At 37.4% G+C, this 24312-nt stretch overlaps 1 protein-coding gene across 4 annotated transcripts in view; it reads left to right on the top strand.

Annotated features, from left to right (window-relative positions):
- Positions 1 to 24312, top strand: part of LOC127626585 (probable JmjC domain-containing histone demethylation protein 2C) — a 267636-nt gene that overhangs the window by 182386 nt on the left and 60938 nt on the right. For all 4 annotated transcript variants that reach the window (XM_052102476.1, XM_052102477.1, XM_052102478.1 and 1 more), the window contains one exon: positions 9492 to 9605. In XM_052102476.1, coding sequence (XP_051958436.1) covers positions 9492 to 9605 — 114 coding nt within the window. The remainder of the gene's footprint in view (positions 1 to 9491; positions 9606 to 24312) is intronic.

The following is a 24312-nucleotide window of genomic DNA, read 5'->3' on the forward strand; positions in this document are numbered from 1 at the left end:
AGTGTGGTGAGTTCTCATGGCTCTGGCTTTTCTCAGGCCAACAGAAGGAATGTGAATTTTTTCTGGAGCAGGACACACACACACACACTGCCAGCTTTGTGCCTCCACTTAGAAACAAAGTGAACAGGAAGTGTCCATTGAACTGAAGCTGTAGTTAGAGTTGTTTTTGGCTCTGTGTTCGAACCTTGTACTCCATTTCAAGGTTTTACAAGGATTAAGTTCTGCAGTGAGGTTGTGAATCATACACACTGCAATATTTATTGGAATACGACTTGCTCTTGGTTGTACTGTTGCAGTGTACTGTGCAGTATCTACAGTATCTCACAAAAGTGAGTACACCTCTCACATTTTGTAAATATTCGATTATATCTTTTCATGTGACACACAATGTAAATGATTGAGTGTACAGCTTGTATAACAGTGTAAATTTGCTGTCCCCTCAAAATAAGTCCACACACACAGCCATTAATGTCTAAACCGCTGGCAACAAAAGTGAGTACTGCCCTAAGTGAAAATGTCCAAATTGGGCCCAATTAGCCATTTTCCCTCCCCGGTGTCATGTGACTCGTTAGTGTTACAAGGTCTGAGGTGTGAATGGGGAGCAGGTGTGTTAGATTTGGTGTCATCACTCTCACACTCCCTCATACTGGTCACTGGAAGTTCAACATGGCACCTCATGGCAAAGAACTCTCTGAGGATCTGAAAAAAGAATTGTTGCTCTACATAGGCTATAAGAAGATTGCCAAGACCCTGACACTGAGCTGCAGCATGGTGGCCAAGACCATACAGCAGTTTAACAGGACAGGTTCCACTCAGAACAGGCCTCGCTATGGTCGACCAAAGAAGTCGAGTGCACATATCCAGAGGTTGTCTTTGGGAAATAGACGTATGAGTGCTGCCATCATTGCTGCAGAGGTTAAAGGGGTGGGGGGTCAGCCTGTCAGTGCTCAGACCATACGCCGAACACTGCATCAAATTGGTCTGCATGGCTGTCGTCCCAGAAGGAAGCCTCTTCTAAAGATGATGCACAAGAAAGCCCGCAAACAGATTGCTGAAGACAAGCAGACTAAGGACATGGATTACTGGAACATGTCCTGTGGTCTGATGAGACCAAGATAAACTTATTTGGTTCAGATTTCAGCATGATAACAACCCCAAACACACCTCCAAGATGACCACTGCCTTGCTAAAGAAGCTGAGGGTGAAGGTGATGGACTGGCCAAGCATGTCTCCAGACCTAAACCCTATTGAGCATCTGTGGGGCATCCTCAAACGGAAGGTGGAGGAGCACAAGGTCTCTAACATCCACCAGCTCCATGATGTCGTCATGGAGGAGTGGAAGAGGACTCCAGTGGCAACCTGTGAATCTCTGGTGAACTCCATGCCCAAGAGGGTTAAAGCAGTGCTGGAAAATAATGGTGGCCACACAAAATATTGACACTTTGGGCCCAATTTGGACATTTTCACTTAGGGGTGTACTCACTTTTGTTGCCAGCGGTTTAGTCATCAATGCCTGTGTGTTGAGTTATTTTGAAGGGACAGCTAATTTACACTGTTATATAAGCTGTACACTCCCTACTTTCCATTGCAGCAAAGTGTCATTTTTTAAGTGTTGTCACATGAAAAGATATAATCAAATATTTACAAAAATGTGAGGGGTGTACTAAGAGTGTGAGGTGAGATACTGTATACCGTGTATGCATTGAATAGCTCAATGATCTTCTACTTTTGCCATTTCAATGACCTAGGTTTGGCAGTTCTATCTAAGCAAATTTTTTGTACACTTGGACTGCCAAAATTTAAAACATTCTTACCCAAAACTGGTTTAAAAGTACAGAATAAAATGATAGCCTTATTACTTGCTGATTTAAACATGCAACGTACATTAGTAAGGTCATTTGAGGATAATTGAGTGTTTTAAGGTTTGAAGCATTTATCGTTACATGCCGCATACGGTTGCAAATACTGTAAAAAAAAACAAATTGTAGGCAGTATATAGTACATCTTGCACAATATGCAGTAAGCAGTATTTGAACATCGACTCTGTCTCTCTGACATTTTATAGCCAGGGTGTGTAATCCAGAGAGGCTAGCAGTTAGCAAGCTAGCTTTGAAAGCATAGAGCCCGCCCTCGCTTCAAAGGTATCTCCAAAGCCTCACCTCCTCTGTCACACATGAACGCACACACAAAGAGCAGAGTCTAAGCACAAGTAGGAGAGATGTGTTGGTGGAATCGATAGTAACTGTGTCAGAAAAAAAAAACATAATTCTCACGATCGCTCTGCACAGCATCAATGAACCCGTGCTGATGACGTGTGATTGTCTGCGCGTCTGCAATGTTTCAGATTGTCACAGACAGGTAGGACATCCTATCATTGCATTCGGACCGAATTAGTCCTGTCCCTTCCACAGAACAATTTCACAGGGCATCTTGCCCGTCCACAGGGCTGTCGTCTGCAGGAGCAACACTGATATTACAACGATAAATTGTTTCTACGCTGCAAGTGAGCAACACAACGCAACAAAACTTGGTGAATGAAGGTGTTCACTTGGCATGTTTCTTATTGGAGCAGATGCGTTTAGTTTGATGCATCACATCATGCTGCTTCCCTTAGTGTAGACGGGATGTTACTGAGACCGTACAATCATAGTGTGCAATGGTCGAATCTGATCAATTTTTTTTCTTCTATAGAGACATTTATTTTTAACAATGACACGTTTTACATTGTTTTGAAAAATTTTAATAATAATAATAAAAAAGTTTAATTGTCGAATTCTGAGTAAAATATTACAGTACCCACAGTTCAAAATTGTGATCAACCGGTAGAGAGCTACAGTGCCAGCTCATTTAGGGATTTCATAAAATGCTCCATAAAAGAGGTCTAAGCCATGAATCATACCAACCAGCTCCAAGGTGGCTCACATGATAACAAACTTTGATTTTAAGGAAAAACGTTTTTGAAATTAGACAAAAAGTTAAGGTACCTGACTGTGTACTTATCGTCTTTAATAAGGAAATGAACAACACTCCCATGAAGCTAAATAAATACAATGTGATTTAAAGTTGTTGCTTGTAAGTATAAAAATAGTATATTTTATTTTATTGCAAAATATGATATTTACATATTTTTGGCTGATTTTACAGACTGATTCGATTACGTCATTTACAGTGCATCTTGGAAGTGGGCGGTCGCTGTAGAGCTCATTTGCGGTGGTGTCTTTGCTGTGATTCTCTGATTGGTGGCTCTCTCTTCAGGATCATGGGTAGTGTAGTTCTTCACCAGGATTTCCAATATTCCACATGCTTTAAAATAAAATACAATTAAGTAATACGACATTATTTCTTAAACAGAAGCATACATCATCGATTGACAACCCCAGAGCTCACGATAGGTCTGTTTTTACAGGTTTATAAATTGTAAGTTAAAAATCTATTTGTCAATGGAGATAATAAGCTGGATTTTACCTCTGTAACTTGTCTGTTGTGCTCTATAATGCCCATTAAATGTTATTATGCTGAGTTGTCTGACTGTTGTTACTAGCAAGCCACAACTGGTATCTCATGCATGGCCTGCTTGCATGCAAAACAGGGAAACGTGATACTATTTGTGGTCTTAAAGTTATTTTGAAAAGTGTGTGTGGTTATTAAAGCAGTCTGTTTTCAAGCTGCCTGTCAGGCTCACAGATTCTAATGAGTTACTGCAGAATACTTGCTGTCTGTTGTAACTGTTGTTGTAGATCATGAGAAATGTGCAGCACTCCATTCAGGAGATTGCATATGACAGCTTAAATGCGTGCATCTGTGCAAAAGAGACACAAAATAGAGATGTATTTAAATGTTCAGAAAGAGACCAAGTGTCTGTCTGTCACAGTTAATGACTGCTTCACCACGAGATCTTGCGTAAGTGGAGACCGTGTTCCTCTGTGACCTTCATGAAATAGCATCGTCCTGTTTCACCTATGGCTGCACGAGTGAATCAGAGAGTGATGGATACCGCCTAGCCTCCAGGATGCTTTGCTATGCATGAACCCCTATCACAGCTCTGCTGCACATTCCAGTGCTCTCAGCCTTATCAAATATTTATTGCTGAATTACGGCCCGCTGTGCAGTGCCCGGCTGAGGACAATAATTTTGGAGAAGCTTTGTCTGCCGCGGACAACCTGTGCTTACTCTGAAACGATCCTCCTTTCATTGGCCTCCCTTTATTTTCAAAGGGAAGAAAGCACATGTGTGTGTGTTTCTCTGTGTGTATGTATTAGGGTTGGGATTTGAATTAGGAATCTGAATACAAACCCATTAACTCCTGTACTCCTTGTACACACACCTGCGTGGCCACACACAGCTCCAACATCATTGTGAAATTTGCAGATGACACGACAGTGCTAGGCTTGATCACCGACAATGATGAAATGGCCTACAGAGAGGAGATGCGCACCCTGTTTCACTGGTGCCAGGAGAACAACCTCTCTAAGTGTGGATCCACTTGTCTGTATTGTTTTCTGTATTCTGGAGACACAAACCATTATTCTGTCTATTTGGCAGCATGATTGTGATGAAAGTTAACTCCCTAATGGCAAGTGACAGATGTGACCCAGTTGCGATTGCTCAAGTAAGTGCCTTTTTATATGTTGCTTTTTGTCTGTGTGTTTGTGTTTGTAAGGCAGTGTTGTAGAGGTGACATATCGTTTCCTCTTTATGGTTAAATGCTCTGGCCGTAAAGTGCTAAATACACCAGTTGTGGTGTCTTTGATCAAGCTAGATCTAGTTTTCTGCAGACTAATCACTACCTGTGTCATGACAAGTTCATCCAGATGTTTCTTCACTTATATTCAGAAATCACCAGTGAATGTTGGTGTAAAATTTACTTATGAGTTTCATGACTGATACAACACCAATTATTTTTATATTGAAGTATATGATAACCAATATGAGGAACCGATTTTTAATTGACTCTATAATAAATTGTGGCATTATATTTATGCAAAGTTTTTTGCAATTTAGTGGTCACACATTTATCAGTATTAAAGTACCCATAAATTAGAAAAGTGTAAATATTTGTAAAAAAAAAACTATTAATGTGTAAATCCCTAGTGTAAAACCCTCATCAGCTGCATCTGCAGAGCTGTTCAGAGGACAACAAATGTCAACAGACATGTCGACCTTGTCTTTTCCCTCTTTCTTTTGTCTGTGCATTTCTGCTCCCAGCTGCATCAAGTGTGCATTTTCCAGCAGTCTGTGTACATGTTTTTATTAGAACAAAGTGTTGTTTTCCTTTAAGAGTCTTTGGATCAGCTGTTGCTATATTTATCTGTCCTAGAAATGGCTTGTGTGAGTGTAGCCTTGATTCAACTTCCTAAATGCTGAAGGGGATGCAGATGACAGACATGAAGCTCTGCTAGCAATCTGATAAATGCAGGCTGGGGTTGCCTCTAGAAAATAACTTTATCAGATTAACAAAAACAGATTTAAATAATCTTTGCTTGATGTCTCTGCACTGTTAATTTTAGCATAGTTTTAGTGGAGTTAAATATCACAGTTGTCATTCATATCACCCAAAATATGTCCTTTAAAACAAGAAAGGTTCAATAGCATGTCAAACTTTGAAGCAATAAAGCACTCAGGTCGTGCTATATTATGAATGTAGTAAATGCTAAAGAGAGTTGTTGGACACAACATGCAGCAGGGTAAATATATTCACAATACTTAAATGGCATCACCATTGCTTTATATGTCAGGATTAAACACTTTGCGATGCATCATGATTTGACAGTTGGATTGCTATTGAAATTGCGGCAAACATTCAAGAGAGAATGTGGGATAATTTTTAATCTTGGTCACATCGTTCCAGAGCTTTACAGACATTTATGCATTCCAAAAGTAAGATATAGGTATTGCATTAATTGAAGAGCCTCATATGTTGCTTATTGTTAATAATAGTGATTTAGTGAAATGTTGATATTTGACATTAGTTTACATCTCATTTCATTCTCATTTGTATTTGTACTTATGAACTTTACTTTGTTGGACAAGAAAAATGAGCTTAATTTCTAGGGTTGGGAATTGATACAGATTTCCTGATTCAATTAGATTCCGATTCACAAGATTTGCGATATTGATTAATTTGGGTGTATTTCAGTTATAATGTCCCTTTTGCTTATATATGAAAGACATGATCTCCCAGCTAATGCTGTTCATTATACAGAGTACCTTCTATCTAGGTAAAATATGAAAATATCCAGTTTATTAATTCTATTTTATTAGATTTTCATCATTTTGGTCACATCTGAGCTTTTAAAATATAAGCAAATCAATGTTTTTTATCAATAAATATGATATTATATTGCATAAATTAGAGTTTGTTACATGTTTATTATTTGATTGCATAGTTTACAATAGATATATAGTTTACAGGTATTTACATTGATTTGTTGAACACATGCTAAAATCTGGTACTGTCTCTTTAAGCAAACCCGGCATTATTGTAAACAACATCTGGCCATTTTCTGTTGACCTGTCTCATCAACAAGGCATTTCCATCCGCAGAACTGCAACTTACTGAATGCTTTTTTTGTTTGTTTGTTTGTTTTGGCACCATTCGGAGTAAATTCTAGAGACTGTTGTGTGTGAAACTCTGAGGAGATCAGCAATATCAGAAATACTCAAACCAGCCTGTCTGGCACCAAAAATCATGCCATGCTTGAAATCACTGAGATCACATTTGTCCACATTCTGAAGGTTGATGTGAATATTAGCAGAATTCCTGACCCTTATCTGCATAATTTTATGCATTGCACTGCTACCATATGATTGGCTGATAATATCATGAATAAGTAGGTATACTGGTGTTCCTAATAAAGGGCTCAGTGAGTGCACAGCTAGGCAAATGTGTTTAATAGGTTTATAATGAAATGCTTGTTTAAGTATACCAGCTACCTGCACTTTAACTTTTAAATAATTAAAAAAATATATATTTTTCATAATGTAGTTAAAATCAGTAGTGACTCACCACCTGGTTGTGTCATTACTGAAAGGTTTATTTTAGAAATGTAAATACACAGATAGTGTTTCCCCTTTCCCCTACTGCTGCAAAAGAAAGAAATGTAAAAATGAGAACAGAAGGACAGTTGATGTAGAGATAGACTAAGCTCAGATCTGAAACAACCAGAAGCACAGAATCACAGCAGTCTGTGTTCAGCTACTTGGTGTTTTCTGGTCTAAAAACTCTTCCTGCTGGTCAGTGTGGTTAAGTTACACTTTCAAGGGCAGTTTTAGAGGAAGCCAGACATGGGCATGTCTATCTGACCTCTATTGATAGAAATAGAAATAGTAGGTTATGAAGCCAGCATGGATAAAGATCACATGCACACGCTTGCATAAGATGTAGTGTCTCGTGTCTGATTTTAGGAGGTAAAACTTTAGCACACACTGCATTTATTCAGCCGTTTTTACTCCTTTTCTACCCTAAAAGAGTAAGGAACTGCTACAGGGCTTGCTGACGCAACAAAAATTCAGTTTTTAATTTCAATATGGTCAATAATCTGATATCCAGTTGTACATAAATACATATGTCTTAAAGAAATTATTGATAAAACACACAAGAACCAATGACACTTGACATCAAACCTAGTGCGACTCATCTTGACGCATTATATTTTTTGTGTGATCAATTATTTATTTATTTTCTTACAATCATTATTTACACATTGGAGAGGAAACATCTTCACAAAAGAGAAATAGACTGATTATATCATCATTAAAAATATAACAAAGGCGCAAAATGTTGCTTATTCTGATGCCAGTTTCTCTTCTCCTCCCCATATCCTACCCAGCCCAAACCCACCCTCCAGCATTATATTTGAATTTACTTGAATAAGATTTGAGTCATGGTCTCGTGGATTCACGTTATTATAGATACATTTTTTCTAAATGTTTTTTAGGTGGCTTGAACGTATCATGCCAAAAAAAAAAAACACTAGAGATGCTATAACAATAATAACTTGTATTCCCTTCCACACAAATCACAAGAATGGCATCAAAACATTTTTACTGTAGTGCATGACTTGTAATATGAATAATTTTAACGTTTTCTTTAGCTGCTACATTTACATCAAATTGCGCAGTAGCTCAACTGATAGAGAGTTGCACTTGCAATGCAAAGGAGTCCCTTGTGTGAGCCAAAAGTGTCATAGAAGGACCAGGATATGATGTTTCTTCAGCTTTTGATCTTTTTGTCTGGCATATGCTTTTTATGACACTATCTGGTTCAGGGTAGGGATGTCGTATTCGTTGATTTAAAACTCGATAGAATATTAACCTAAACCTAAACCTCATCAGTATGGGAGAAAATTGGACACTTTTAGCACCACAAAGTGGTCTCGTCACCTCAGAGCTGACGTGATGCGTAGAACGAATGTGATATTTTACAAAAATGCTGCCACATCCTGCAATTTTCATGAGATCAAGCTGAAGATTTGAGACCTATGCCAAAGGTTGACGTTTTTTGATTAACATAAATTTTGTTCTGTTCCTTGCACACAAAGATATCATATGGCTTCAGAAGGCTTGTGATATAGTGCACGTCACAATTTGTCATACTTTGATGGTGCTTTTTTGTCAGTTTTGGAGCTTTGGAGTGTCCGTCCCAATTTTTTTTCATCGAATGGAATGAAATTGTATGGATAGCTTCTGGATTTACTTTTAGGGATTATGGCAATGTCATTTAGTTAACAAGAAACGTAAACTCTGACTAAATTCTTAAGCCCATGTCATGTAGTTTAGAGTCAGACAGCACAGCTGTAGTTGTGTTCTCTCCCCAGCAGACATGAAGAATTCGTTTTGATGGTGGTCATGTGCAGCTAGTCCCATGACTATAGTATCTGTGTGTAGTAAAAAGCCTGTCCTCAGAGCGACCAGATGGCATGCCATTTTCTTACACACACAAACACAATTTGAACCACAGCTTTGTATTCTACTCTAGGGCTGGACTTGTAAAGAATCCAATTACTGTCCACTCAGTTGAGCTCTTGTATAACCTTGTAGAGTGCCAGTTTAGCCTCCTGATTCAATTAAAATCTCAGGAAAGCCCTCAGACATAAGGTGAAGGTACAAATGTTTACTGCACTATGAGAACTTGCCCTCAGAGCACATAATTGCACACATAGCATTTAGCTAGAATCATTTGTATCTTTAGTAAGTTTAGCTAGAAACACAGGCACATGACAACATCATGATCTGTTGCACATGCTGTTTTGGAAAACCTGTTTGAAAGTAGTCAGAATTTTTGCAATTCTGTGTGGTGGCATAGTCAGTCACATTTGCCATGTTTGTATTTGACTATGTGATTTTTTTGGGTTGGATGGAGAGGAAAAAGGACCCATCAAAGTTATTTGTGTTCCTTTAAGCTGTCAAGCATGGCTTTCTGGTTTATTTTGTATGCCTGCCTTTTAATAATGCTGTATCATTGGCTAACATGAGTGTTTCTTCTCTTACAGACATTCAAGCCTCTGGTGGGGAAGACAGTGCTTGGATCCACCACCGCCATTGAGTTCTTCTCTGATAGACAGCTGGACTTCCTGACAAATGAAGGGGCTTATCAGCCCTATCAGGTGAGTCCCATCTGATGTGTGTCGTTTGCTTGAGCTTTCTCTCTCACACAGTGTCTGTACAATGTTCAAAGTGTAAGTGGTCCCTTTATACATGAGTCTGTGTTTACACTGAGCTGAAAGTTAACCCTGTGGCTCTCATCTCTGCCTGCGTAGGGATCTGGAATAGCCTTGTCCGTCCATTCAGAAATTTCTCAACAAAGCTATATCAACAAGCATATAGCCTGTGACTTCATGAAACATAAACAGAATATTAAAACAGCAGATGCTCTCGATTAAAACAAGCCCAAATACAATGGGAAACAATGCTTAGATCTTCAAATAATCTTGGAGGAAATTCAATGCTACCACAGATATATTTTCAATCATCCTGGGAGACAGTCTCTGGTTACAAAGCGGACCAATCACAGCTGATGTGGTTTACGTGGGAAATCTGCAAAGCGCATTTTATTATTTCTATATTATTTTATCATTGGACTGGTTTTGGTCTAGTTTTGATTGGTTTTTGGACTAGCTTTCTTACATAGAACTGGCAACTCTGTTCATTTCCTTACTTTCCTGGAAATCGTGTAGTAGAACTCCCCATTAGAGTGCTTACTCTTCAGTTCACACTAATGGATCCTGCTGAATGGATGTACTTGGATATACAAGCCGGTCAGCTATATGACTTCACCACCATGGGCGCTTCAAGCTCCGATTGCTAATATTGACTACGAACAGCCTCTTCTCTTGTTCTGTGCTAAGCCACTCTCATAAACCGCTTAATTAATCTATTTTAGATAAAACACACAGTGACAGAGTGATCTGAAAACAAACACTTATGACAGATGGCATGAGAGGCTCTATGCTGCTGGATTCATATTCATGACATGTTTTATCCCCAATGTTGCCGGCTCACCTCCATCCTGCACAACGGATAATGAAAAGCCATCTGCCAGCAAATTATTGCCCGCTGTCTCATTCTCTCTCCCTGAACCACCCAATGTTTTGTGATTCTGGGCATAGAGTGTTGGTGATATTATATATTTGAGGGAAAATAATGAAACAGGTCCTTGTTTTTGTGACTAGGCCTGTCATGATAATTATGCTATCAACTTATCGTACGTGATCATTTTTGCTGACCTCAATATTGCCAATATTTTGTTTTACATAAGAATGAATGTCACCATCATTTTAGCTAGTCGCACTGCGTCTGTGCTCTCATCCGCTCTCTCTGTTTTAGGCAGCCACACACACACACACACACACACAACACACAGAGACAGCAGACATCAACAGGTGAAGATTACATGTTACTCAAGGCTAATAGGTGTTTATCCTGACTGCATAATTCCAGCCAGAAAGTTTGTAAGAATAAGTCCAAGTTGTCTTGGTTTCAAAGCCACATTCCAGAGCTCCGGTGTGGGAAAACTTTTGGCTTTAAGCCGAATGAGAGAGGAGAGTCCATTAACGATGGTATGTCGAATTTGTTTAAAAACAATGACAACAAAAATTGGCAATACAACTAACTAGTGCTGGGTGACACATCGACTGACTACCCACGATATCATCGCGATATAAAATTCAACAATATCATGTATATCACTATGATTTTAATGAGCCTTTTATTTGGCCATTAAGTTTCATAGATTGCATCAGTAAACTAATCTCACAGTCCATCAGGGCTGTATAATTAATCAATAATTATAATTTGTGATTATTTAACTTCCAAAGGCTGCGATTAAAGACAGATAAACATGGTCTGTGTGTGCTTCAGAATGAACCGGTAATGCGCTGATCTGTGTGCATGCGCGGGGGCAGTGGGGTCTCGTGTTTGTTGCACAGTTCACCTGCATTGTGAAATAATGCTGGTTCAAGCATTCATGTAATTCCAAACTTTAGTAACTGCTATAAAGTTAATATACAATCTAAACATGTGAAACAGTTAAGGAGAGTTTGACAGTGGTTCACAAGATGCAAAACTCATAACTGTCAAACAAACAGTGCAGTTTCCATTTCATAATAAAAGCTCCTGTTGAAGGTGAAATAAAAACGACTGTAGTTGCAGTGTCAAAATAAAACCTCCCAGTTTAGGGTGAAGTAAATAGGATAGAAATATATTAATATATCTTTAACAAATCTTATCCTGAAAATAATAATAATTCAGAATTATATTATAATAATTAACTTGACTAGGTTCCACAGTAATAATTTAGTACTATATAGTAGTTTTGCACACCTTGTTCATTCACAAAGAAATATGTTTTAGTTAAAATATATGAAGGTAAATACAATTTTTATTAAGCTTCATATATGATTGTATGTTAATTATAAGCATAAATATGCAAATCAATGAAAATTATTACATTTTACTCTCTCTTTGTGTTAATTTAGTGAGGGAAACATGCCTTCATCATTTTCAAATAGATTTTTATTTAATGCCTTTTGAAATATGAATTCTACTTAGCTACTATGGCTATTAAGATGAAATGTTGGTTCCTCTGATAAAAAAAAAAAAAACCATTTATGCTATTTCAGAGCAAAAACATAATTATCTAGATATATATAGAATATCACCAATTTGCTGAAAAATGTCAAGATATAATTTCCAATCCTACAACTAACCTAAAAGCTCATCTAAAACATAATCATCCCATCCAGTTTTCCGAGCTGGGAACAAAAACCGCAGTTGGAGATGGAGAGGGGCCTTCCCGACTTTATTTATTTATTTTTAACATTCCGATTCCAATGTCTGAATATTCTTAAGAATACAAACATTCATTGATCTTTGAAAGGGTGTACTTGCATTATTATGCTATTATATTATCATTATATCAGTGGCATAAAATTGTCATAAAAATAACAATAATATCGTTTATCACAATTATTTCTGGGACAATATATTGTCCAACAAAAGTAGTTATTTTAACAGGCTATTTGTGACTGCTGCACACCATAGCTTACGTTACCGTAGGATATCTGGACTAATCTAGTTTAGTTGAGCTATGTGACTGCTTGTGTAAAAAACATAAATAAATAAATGCTTGCATGTTATAGGTTTATAATAAATGTTGTTTTATAAATTGGTCATTATTGAACAGATGATCAGTAGACATAAGCGATGTCACAAAGCCTAGTTAGCTGCCTACCTAGACAATGTTTGAGATATTATGGCTGCGAATGTGATGCAAAGGCTATCCAAATAATAAGTGGCAAAGTATGCTGTCTACAGAATTATAAAACAGAAGATGCTTGATACATGACAAAGAACACCTTCTTTAATCAACCTTTTCCAAGTTATTTGTTTTCCAGTTAACTTTACAGGCAACATCAAACAACATCAGTCCTGACTAATCCCATTTACGAGCAACTAAAAAGCTTAAAATATATTGATGACACTTGATACTTTCATTTGTCAAACATTATTTTGGTAAGTCTTAACACATTAGTAGTTCAGTGACATTCAGATATATTAAATAAAACTTTCAAGAATTTCATTAATATTTGCATATTCCTCTTTTCAGTTATTACTATCAGTTAAGCTTTGTATATCACAATAATGCTTAATGTTATCCATGCGAGATATAATATGAAAATATATTTTATAGGAAGTGCACAAACTACCTCACAGTTTTATTGAAAATGTGTTCTACGTCCGTATATGCTGTTTTTAAATAGTTTTTCTATGAAAACCTGGGCTGGATGAATCTTGCGCAAGAGCAGCATGTTTTTAAGACATTTGTCATTCTGCCATAATTCAAAACGCAATCTCATTTTAACACATAAAAAACATGCTTATACCATTTTACAAAAGAAAGAGAGCGAGAGAGAGAGAGAGAAGAGGGGGAAAGAGAGAGACCGCTAACTAACATTGGACTTTTAAAAGTACTTTAAATATGAGGTTTGATTCTTTGGGGAGGTTTGAAACTAGCAGACGTTCACATATTACACACATGTATTTGTCTAGTGTGACTGACCATTAACAAAATTGCTTTTCATATAAAGTTATTTATATCGGTCCACTCATGAGCTAAAGAGTGAAGCAGTTCACTTGGTTTTGGAACAGAGTTATATTCTACATGCTACCCATAGCATATGTATACATAACATGTCAGAGGATGAGTGTGTTTCGTTTCCAAAGGTGTAAGCAATAATGGTGCTACAGTCACAAACACAAATACACATTCTCGCACTCAACAGTTTGCACACCACAGCGCATTGAAAGGAAGCAGGCAGGTATTTATTTTTCTCAATATGCATAACTCCTTCCTCAGTGTAACTGTCACTTGCAACCATTTCCTCAAAAGGTGCATTCCTCAAACCCAGAGCTGCCTCAAGGGACCCTCACATATTCCAACACACCATCTTATTCTGGAATCGGAAAACCACCACCCAAAAATCCAAAGTTCGACTTCCAGAATGTTTGGGAACTCTGTTGTTGTGCTTGCTGAAGTGTGATGAGCTGACAGGCTGTACTTGCTCACATCCTGTCCTGGCCTCCCCTCTCCTTGACGGATTGTAGCCACAGTGTGGCCCCATCCAGGGATGGGTGGAGGAGGGGCCAGAGTCCAGGAATCTGCTTGGCATAATCGTAACAATTGAGGCTCTGTGTGGGAGGCCAGCTGGAGAGAGTGAGAGAATAGGACCCTATGTTTTCTGCATTGCGGAAAACACGGACGGCATCATGGAAACCGTCGATAAAAATGGAATTAACTATAAAATGCGTAATGTCAGAGAATTTCACATATTTAGTTATGAAATTAATAGTATATTAGTATAAATGCACAATTAATGAAATTATGATTCATTTAGTGATATGTCCTCTTGTGATAATTAAAGGAAAATTCTGGGTTCAATACAAGTTAAGCTCAATAGACAGCATTTGTAGCATAATATTGATTACCACAAAAATAAATTTAACATGATTTTAGTGCGATAAAAGTGCTTGCTAACCTTTTCTGTGTAAAGTTATAGCCAACTTTACATCTTCATTCCCATGACAATGTAATGTCAACAATCCCTAAAATCCTAAAACGACTGCAAAAATTATGATTTAAACAACTTTACAGCTCAAATAATACACAAGTTTTAACAGAAGAATTAATGTATGTGCTTTAATAAAAGTATAAGCTTCACATTTCTGGTTTTAAACCTCCAAAAATTGGCCACATTCACCTCCATTATAAGTGCCTCACTGTAACCTTGATTTTTTTTTTTTACTTTTTTTTTGTAAAGAAATGGAGGGACGAGTCGAAACTAATTTTTGTGGTAATCTTCATTATGCCACAAATGCTGTCGATTGAGTTTAACTTGTATTGAACCTGGAATAATTCTTTAAACCACAAAAGGCTGAGATTTAACTAAACAAATAGCCTATACTATTTAGAAGCCATTGCTTATCCACTAAACGCATGATTAATATCATGTGTCCACTGTGTGTGTATTAATGACAAAGAGTAGTTAACTTTATTCGATGTCAAGCACAGCACATATTGACTATATATATTTAGATAATGAATCATAGCCTTTTGCAGTTTAATAAGCACATTAGCCCATTTAGCTAACTGCTCTCTGGAGGTGAGAAGTGAATCCATCAGAAACAGCCGGTTTTCCGCCAAAATGGCCAAAGAAATACTCCATTTAACAAGACGTGTATTTGAAAAACAAGACAGAAATATTTTACTTCTGTATAGTAAAATGTAATATTCAAAGTAGTTGTATTAGTAGTAATATTAATGATGATGATGATAATAATATCAAGAGTTTCATCACTGCTTTCATTAATGATGTGATGCTCTACTGTGCAGCACTGTATTTGACCATAGTAATATTAATAATAAAACAGACAAAATGCAGATTGTGCTGTGAAGATCAGTATAGATGCTCTTAATTTAATAAAAAATAATGCAGTGGAATGTTAAAAATGTATTATTCTTTTTTCATTTTATTAATATATTGATTAGACAATTTATTTTAATTACAAAATGTAATTACATTTTAAAACCTGGAATTCAGAGAAAATAATGTGAATGTGGGGTGGAATGATTTCATAGGGCCCTAGGAGAAACAGTTAAAAGTGCTGTTAGGATGTGTATTACTAAAATAGATGTTGACACACTTGTGGCTTACTGCTGTTGCACACAGCATGCCGAAGCAGTACGTCAGGACAACTTTAGCAGCAAACAATGTGCTTTTGCACCGGCAGCGTTTCTGCTACTGAAACGGCTGTGCTTTATAAAGAAAGTAAAGCTGTTATCAGGAGTGAGCTAGAGGAGTGATACTAAAAGTATTACAAACTTAATCATCATGAAATCTTATTTAAATAATGCTGGTGTAACCTAGTGTACACTCTTAGTAGAATTCTTTCATTTTGTGACAGCCAAAACAATAAGCTCTGCTCTTTTCAAACATCATTCAGTGGGTAGGGGGAGGACGATGAACTTCTGAATGTTGTTTTGCACAACTGAGGACTGTTTGATCACTCGGTTTGGCTCTTATTACAGCTTAATAATGTAGTAAGAAATACGTCATTTTATACAACCATTAAATAGCTCAAAAAGGACGCACTCCCAAAAATATATGTAAACATACCATCTGCAACAACAGCCGAGGTAACTGCAATTTATCCTTATAAAAAGTAAACTGAGGGTCATAGAGCACTTCTTTTCTCCACAATCAGTCTTGTCATCCATAGTTAATACAAGACAGAGGTCAGTTCTGAATACTGATCACATGGACTGTCACATGCATTTGCTTACCACAGCTGTTGTGTACAGCACATGCTGTTTAACCTGTAGACCTGCTCTCTATTTAATAGTATATAATAGGCAGTGTTTTTTGTTTAAGCCTTTGGCTTGTAGTATACTGCAGTTTTAAATGATAAATCAGTACTTTAGCTTAAACTATATTATTTAAAAATAATAATAATTTGTCATTTTATTTAATGTTTTTTCTTTTTTTTTTTCTACATGCTCTAATTAATACAAAACACACTAGACTACTAATATATGCTTATTCCAAGCAAGTTTTGCATATCTTCTCATATTTATGATGTCCAACAATAGAGCACTGTCACTTTAATTCAGTGTAAGCAGTGCAGCAAAAAGTTTACTTACTGCCAAAATGATTGCAGCAGTGCTGCTGCTGCGACGCTTCTGCCATGCTCTGCTGCGCTGTGTCTACATTGGTCTGCTGTGAAAACTCTAACCTGTTAACATGGGCGGCGGAAAAAAATATTCTGCTTTGCTTCGGCATGTATTGTGCAGCAGGTGTGAAACTCATTCTCTGTGGTGTGATGACAACATTACTGAATAGTTGATTGGATCTGGATGTGCTTTTGCTTTCATTTGTCCTTATAGGGATAGTTCTCCTGAAAATGACAATTCAGTCATTACTTATTCACCCTCATTTTGTACCAAAACCGTATGACTTTCCTCCATGAATAGATGTTGCATATTTTTTCCATGCATTGAAAATGAATGTTGACTGTCATTCTGCCTAACATCATCTTTTGTGTAGAAGAAATTAAGTCAAACAGGTTTAGTTCAACATGTTGACTGAACATTTTTGAGTGAACTAACCCTTTAAGATTGAGATGGAAGAGTAGGAATATGACCTCTGACCTCAATGTGGATGGGCAGGGGGGCCTGAGAACTTTGTGTGATATTGAAACATTCTTTTGTTTACTGTCATGACAGTTAAGGTGTGTTCACACTGGCAAGGTCACTAAGTCGATGTGCTGTTGGTTGCTAGTAGGCATTCCTATTTGACTGCAGAATCCAAGTGTATCAGTAGGCAGATCACGAGTGCCTCTGTCTGCACTCCTATTGCCAGGCCTAAATGGAATCTGAGACATTATCTGATGAAACGGGTCACTGGTATAAGCATGAATGGGAGAAATTGTAGTTGTAGGAATGGAAATCTCACCTCACAGTTAAAAGAGCCCGTTGCCTGTTTGATTGGACATTGAGAACATGCATATGCATTAGCTGAACCAGCCTGAACAATTGTTTTGCTTAATTTTAGCTAAATAAGTATCATTTATTGTCAGATTTTTCTGTCAATTTATTGCAATCTGTTTTTTCTTTTTATCTTGACCAACCATTTTGGAGATTTCGAACATGTCTGCTATGTGACCTGACTTGCCTCAAAGGGATTTTGGCAACATCTTGAATGGCCGGCATTCTAGCCTCTTGAGGTGGAAAAAAATTATAATTCACTGACACCCTGTGGGGATTTGCTGTATCTATATTGTGTATCTATGCTGAATCTATGTTGTAGTTGACAATATTTATACATACTTATCAATATTTGTATCCTCAGTTAAATCCATATTTTATTATTTTGATTAAATAATCATCAAGTGTTCCAAACTGTAACGAGGGCATCCAGAGAATAATGCGAGTAGCTATATGGAAGCACCTCCAACTTTATTGCATTTTCCAAATAAATCTGGTGAATGATAATAAAAGCAGCACTGTTTATGGACTAAGGGACTATCATTAAGAAGGAATGTTAAAAAAGAAATACATGAAGCACATACATAAGGAATACCAGACAATTATGGCGAGCGATTGCTGACTTGATGAATTACTGCTCATATTTGTAATATGACAATGTTTACTTTATAGTGTTTATATTGCAATACGCTGTAGATGATTGTAATAGTGTATATATATATATATATATATATGGTTTCTTTTATCTGTTGTGTGAACAGCTGGGAGCACAGAAATTTTAAAGTAAGCAAAAGTTGCTTTTTGGAACTATCCCTTCATCTGGTGATTATATAAGCTACAAAATATTTACATATAGAGCATTGTAACAAAGCCAATACTCTGTCATCATCACGGTTTATGGACTAAATCACTATTATTAATGTGAAATGTAAAAAAAAAAGCCAAAATTGACAAGTGACAGGTAATCTACTATTATGTCTACTATTGATGAATGATGATCTACTGTTGATTTAATTATTGCTCATACAGTATTTATAACTATAAGCCTGTTTGACAATGTTTACTTTATAATAATTCTATTGTAATACATTGTAGATGATTAGGAGTGCATGTTTTGTTTCCCCTGTATGGTTGTGTGAGCTGGAACATTTCAAAATATGAGTACCTGGTGTATTCCAGGCTTATTCATAATTAAAACATATGCATTATGCACCAAATCTTAATTTTTTTCTGTTATTATTAGGATTGGGTTGCACAATAAACACACATTTGGAATTTTGCTCATTTTGGACTAGAGGTCGACCGATATGGGTGTTTTCAGGCCGATGCCGATCTTTTGAAATCCTGGTTGGCCGATAAATGCTGCCGATTTATTTTGGCCAACATGTGCTTGTTTTTAACCACTTATTTTAACCTTTTATTTGAAAGATAAAATGTAACACAAATAATTACTTAAGATAGACAAAATTTCTCAACAAATACATTTATTGAACACTTGACCAAGCTGCACTTGTACACTTAAGTTAAAAATGTATAATGTAAAAACATATTGTATAAATAATGTATAACAAATATATTAAATAAACGAAGCAGGTGTTACGAACTGCAGGTGATCCAAATGCAGCTTTAATTACGGGGCAATCCAGACACGTAATCCAATATTCAGAGCATCCAAGAGAAGCACAGGCATAACTAGGGATGGGTATCGTTAACGGTATTCTTAACGGTCCTTTTTGTTATATATATATGTGTGTGTGTGTGTGTGTGTGTGTGTGTGTGTGTGTGTGTGTGTGTATATATATATATATATATCTTAAACAAAGATAAACAATAGATAAACAAAAGATAAACAATTACACAAAGATAAACATTATATAGGCACAGTGACTTCATTTCAGGAAGGTCTTCTAACATTACTGTTCAGGTGTGGTCTAAAAATAAATCTAATAAAGTAATCAATTGTAAAATAACACTGCATAGTTTATCATCGATAGATTAATGCTTATTAAAGCAGAAGTTATTCATTCAAGAGCTGTAAGTGATTTTCTCTTTGCCTTTTGTTGTTTGATTCGCAGTAATGGCTCAATCGTCAGCATGTTTATTATTAGACAGCTTCCCCTTTAAGACCGAGTCTAATAGGCTCCTGATGCAGCATATTTTCTCCCAACTATTTCCATAACTACATCCATTTAAGACATAAACTGTGTTTAAGTGAATCTCCAAGCCGGTCGTTTTGACATATTTTTGTGTATAGTTGATCGTTTAGACACGCACATGAAACCCAAAGTAGCCTATACTTTGCTTGTCTCGTTGCGGTCTGTTTCGGAGCACGCTGCCTTGGGAATGGTATCTCTTGCGCTCTTTTTATTATTAAACACGTCCCGCAATTTAGCAACAGTAGCTAGACTGCATTTTACAACAATCACCGATCGTGCTGATTCTGACGTTAAGTTTGAGTTTTAGGGAGAAATGTCAGTGCACCGCTGTGAAGGGAAGGAAGTTGTGCTAGACGGAATTCGGCTTATGTATAAATATTCGTTTTATAATCTTTGGAAGGTGAAATCTAAAATAAAATCAGACTAATATCACAGATCTAAAGTGTAACCAGTTCTGTCCTCCGTCGTCACTCATTAAGCAGGGCTCATGTTGTGCTCGCTATGGCACCACGTGAGGGAGATTTGTTTCTCGAAGTTGGCAGTAACATATCAAAAGTTTTTAATTAAATATAAAGGAGTTATAAGAATTTAATCCTTACCGTTTTCTCCAAGGAACTTAGCTCCTTCCTTAGGCACTGGATGAGGTCTGCTCACGCTGCTGGAAAATGACTCTAGGGGCAGCGTATGTCGAACACATGTTCCACAACAACACTAGGCTGCCCACAAATGCGCCTGCCTAATAATCGGCTTGATATACTTGGATATTGACCGATGCCGATTATGTAAAAAATGCAAAAAAACTCTATTTTGGACCTCTGTGGCTGACTAAGATTTTTTAAATTATTTTTTATTCAATAAATAGATCTGCTTATTTATTGGTTATCAGCCTTTTGCACCACCTTAGTTATCGTTATCTGCAAAATCCAATGTCGGTTGACCTCTACTTCCAACACCGTAGTCATCGGTATTGGCAAAATCCAACGTCGGTCGAAATCTACTACTGAAGATATAATGGGTGTGTAGCTGTCTCCAGTTGGTTGCTGTTACCCTCTGTTTCTTGTAACAGATCTCACTCCCATACTGCAAAAATGCCCTCTGTCACATAAAGGTGTGTGTGTGTGTGTGTGTGTGTGTGTGTGTGTGTGTGTGAGTGTGTATTTATCACTTTGTGGGGACCAAATGTCCCCATAAGGATAGTAAAACCCAAAATTTTTGACCTTGTGGGGACATTTTGTCGGTCCCCATGAGGAAAACAGCTTATAAATCATACTAAATTATGTTTTTTGAAAATGTAAAAATGCAGAAAGTTTTCTGTGAGGGTTAGGTTTAGGGGTAGGGTTAGGTTTAGGGGATAGAATATAAAGTTTGTACAGTATAAAAACCATTATGTCTATGGAAAGTCCCCATAAAACATGAAAACACAACGTGTGTGTGTGTGTGTGTGTGTGTGTGTGTGTGTGTGTGTGTGTGTGTGTGTGTGTGTGTGTGTGTGTGTGTGTGACTGGAACACAGTTTTAAATTCACATACCATTCAACAAAACAGAACATTCATCACTTGACACACTCTACTCTTGATGAAGAAACATAAATCACACTAACGGCACAGACACCCCCCCACATACGCTTGCACACACACACACATTCGCACTCATACAGTCGCCATTTCAGCATGCACATTTATACACAAGATTGCATTACTTCCAGGAACCTAATCTACATTGTAAAGAATTACTCACTGAAACTACATTATATAAATGGCCTTAGTAACATACAGCATTCCTATATGAAAGACAAAATCGTCGCACATACATTTTTTATTACCCGAGCAACAAGCTTTTTTCACACACATCACGTATGTAGTATTGCCATAGCAACAGGAGTGCGCATGATGTCTGCTCTCCAACAAAAGCTTTTATATGCTGCTGGACTGTTTCTGTACACGATTCTGTGTTTTCCAACCAACATCACGTTTAATTGCGCTGATATTTACGCTGCTGTTATAAAATGTCACCATTAATGCTGTAATGACTGTACTATAGTGTCTTTCTTGATGTCATTCTGCCTGTCCACAAAATGATTCATCCACTGAATGCGTCATCTCTGTGAAAAGCATTTGAAGAGGGCTGAATGGAACATCCTGTCTCTCTGCACTTGTACGCTGCTTACACTTCTGACTGATGCAAGCATTGTGTCAGCTCCCTATGCTGCCTCAACCATCTTTCCAAACAAACAACATACTTTTTTTTTAATATCAGTCCATTTTCATGTGCACTGAGAGATATGCGGTATCATTACTTCTATCAAAGCATTTGAAGCAGCATCTTTTGCATCAGGTCCCGGTGTAGTTTGAGGATAAGGATTTGTTTTTGAGGTTGGCTATGTATGGACCATTTTCCACGTTTTAGGGTGTCTGTAGCACATCCGGTATGGGATGAGTTACACACCAAATTTTAATTCTTAGGTTCTGGGATTTGTTCAGATTCCTTACCCTAGCTTTGAGCAATAGTAATAGTGATGCTTGCCTTAACAAACACCTCTAATTAAAGAGGAAAAAAGCATTTAATCAGGTGAGGTACGAGAGGATATGAACTGAGGTGTCTTGCTGTGCGTGTTGTGTAAAGGAGGCCTGTCTCGCCTCAACATGTATGCTGGGTTGAGGGGATCGTGAATCTCCAGGGAACATGACGACATATATGCAGGAACTCTGCTCTTCATAGAGTAACAGAACAGAGGAACGTCTGCCCTTTATAAGCACAAAGACAGAGGAAAAGAGCAATTGAGAGAGACAAGTGAAATGCTTATAGGAATTGCTAATAGGAGCACTCGGTCATGTGGAGCGGGACTATAATGGGACTCCATTCATTCTTAATGAACACATTGTTAATTTCTCTGACGTACAGTAACGGTCTGAGCCACCACCTCCAAATAGACATATTGATAATAATTTAGCACATTAGAGCATTTCTTTATAATGTCACTTATGTCTTCATTTTCATAAACATGCTTTCCCAACAATATAAATCATTTCTTAGTGTTTGTAACAGTAGAAATACCCGGATGACCAACTGCATTCAGTGAGATTCTCAAGTGCACACCACTGGGCACTTTAGTGTCCCATAATATCACTGCAGCTTCAGAGATGTCGCATTCAAAATACTGAATGCCCCTTTTCAACTGTAAGTGCTATATATACCAAGAAAGTGCTGTAAGTGACATTCTGGAACTTCTACAAGTTGAATTAGACACACCCCTCTTTCCAGAAATCTCCGTTGAGACCAAAGAGAAGCAGTGCGTCTTCTTATGTAGCAAAAAATTGCTCTCAACTGACAACGTTATGAATGCACATGGCATTAAACCTAAATGAACCGCTTCAAATAATATACTGAGAACATGCTAAATTATTGACTGGCAGAAAGCACATCAACGTCTTCTGATTGGCTGATCAAAGAATGTGACTGCAGACACATTTTAGTTTACTGTTTATACAGTCTAGTGCTGTCACAGAGGACACTTATATCAGTGATATCTTTCAGGGAGTAGAAAAACATTTCTGTATAACATTCCATTTAAAAAAAAAGACAGTATCTGTAAATTGTACTTTTGTGTTGTTTAAATTATTTTTACGGTTGTAGTTACTACGTCATATAATAAGGTCACAGGACCATGCCCACATTCCCGGATGAAGTATGTCAGGGAATGTATTCATACTGCTCGCCTGCATACCTAAACAACCTGTAACCTGCAAGATGTATGTTCTTAATCAGAAGCAGTACATACACTGACAATATGCAAATTCGGATAAAGCCTGATGTCATAGAGCAGCTGTCGGACAGAGAGAGATTAGTTGTTGAGGTATGTTTGCAGAACATGGAGACAGGCTGGAAAAAGAGTATGAGCACTACACCCAGCTCTCTGTTCCCATGCTGCAGGACGGAGAGTGAGAGAGAGGGAAGGAAGCTTGTTTTATCTGGGTCAGAGTTTGGATCTGGAAGCACTTTGCTATTCCCCCAGCACTGAGCACCACCCTGCCTTCCCAGTGTCTTTCAGCACAGAGCCATGTAGAAAATCCTGGAACATATTGCTGTTAAAGTTATTGATGGCAGTCCAGTGCAAAATGGGGTGGGGGGGATGGAAAGAAAAGTGCATCTGCTCCATCCTTCACGAAGGGGTTTGTGCAGAGGTGGAGAAGATGAGATTACACCTCAACTCCTGCTAAAGGTGCCCCCAAAAGACTATAGGAATGAGATTATTTTTGGTCGGCATTTAAATTTCATTGTTCTTAGTCACATTTGTCTAATTCTGAGCTGCCTTGCATTGCTGCTAACACTTGTCAAGGGTTCAATTAAAAAATACTCTGACTGAATTATTTGCATGGACAGCTACAGCTCCACAACAAGAGAATTATGATATATCTAAGTTCTGAGCTTTTAGTCTGATGAAGAAAGAGAGGGCTGTTCAAAATGAGGCAACCAGCATTCTTATGAGTACTATTTGATATCACATGGCACCTCACAAAACAATACGTTTTGCAATACACATCACAATTCAATATATTCCAATACATCACAATATCATAACTTGATTTGATTACAATTTAAATTCCAATTTATTTGGGTA

The sequence above is a fragment of the Xyrauchen texanus genome, chromosome 33 (assembly GCF_025860055.1).
Source record: "Xyrauchen texanus isolate HMW12.3.18 chromosome 33, RBS_HiC_50CHRs, whole genome shotgun sequence".
Lineage (NCBI taxonomy): Eukaryota > Metazoa > Chordata > Actinopteri > Cypriniformes > Catostomidae > Xyrauchen > Xyrauchen texanus.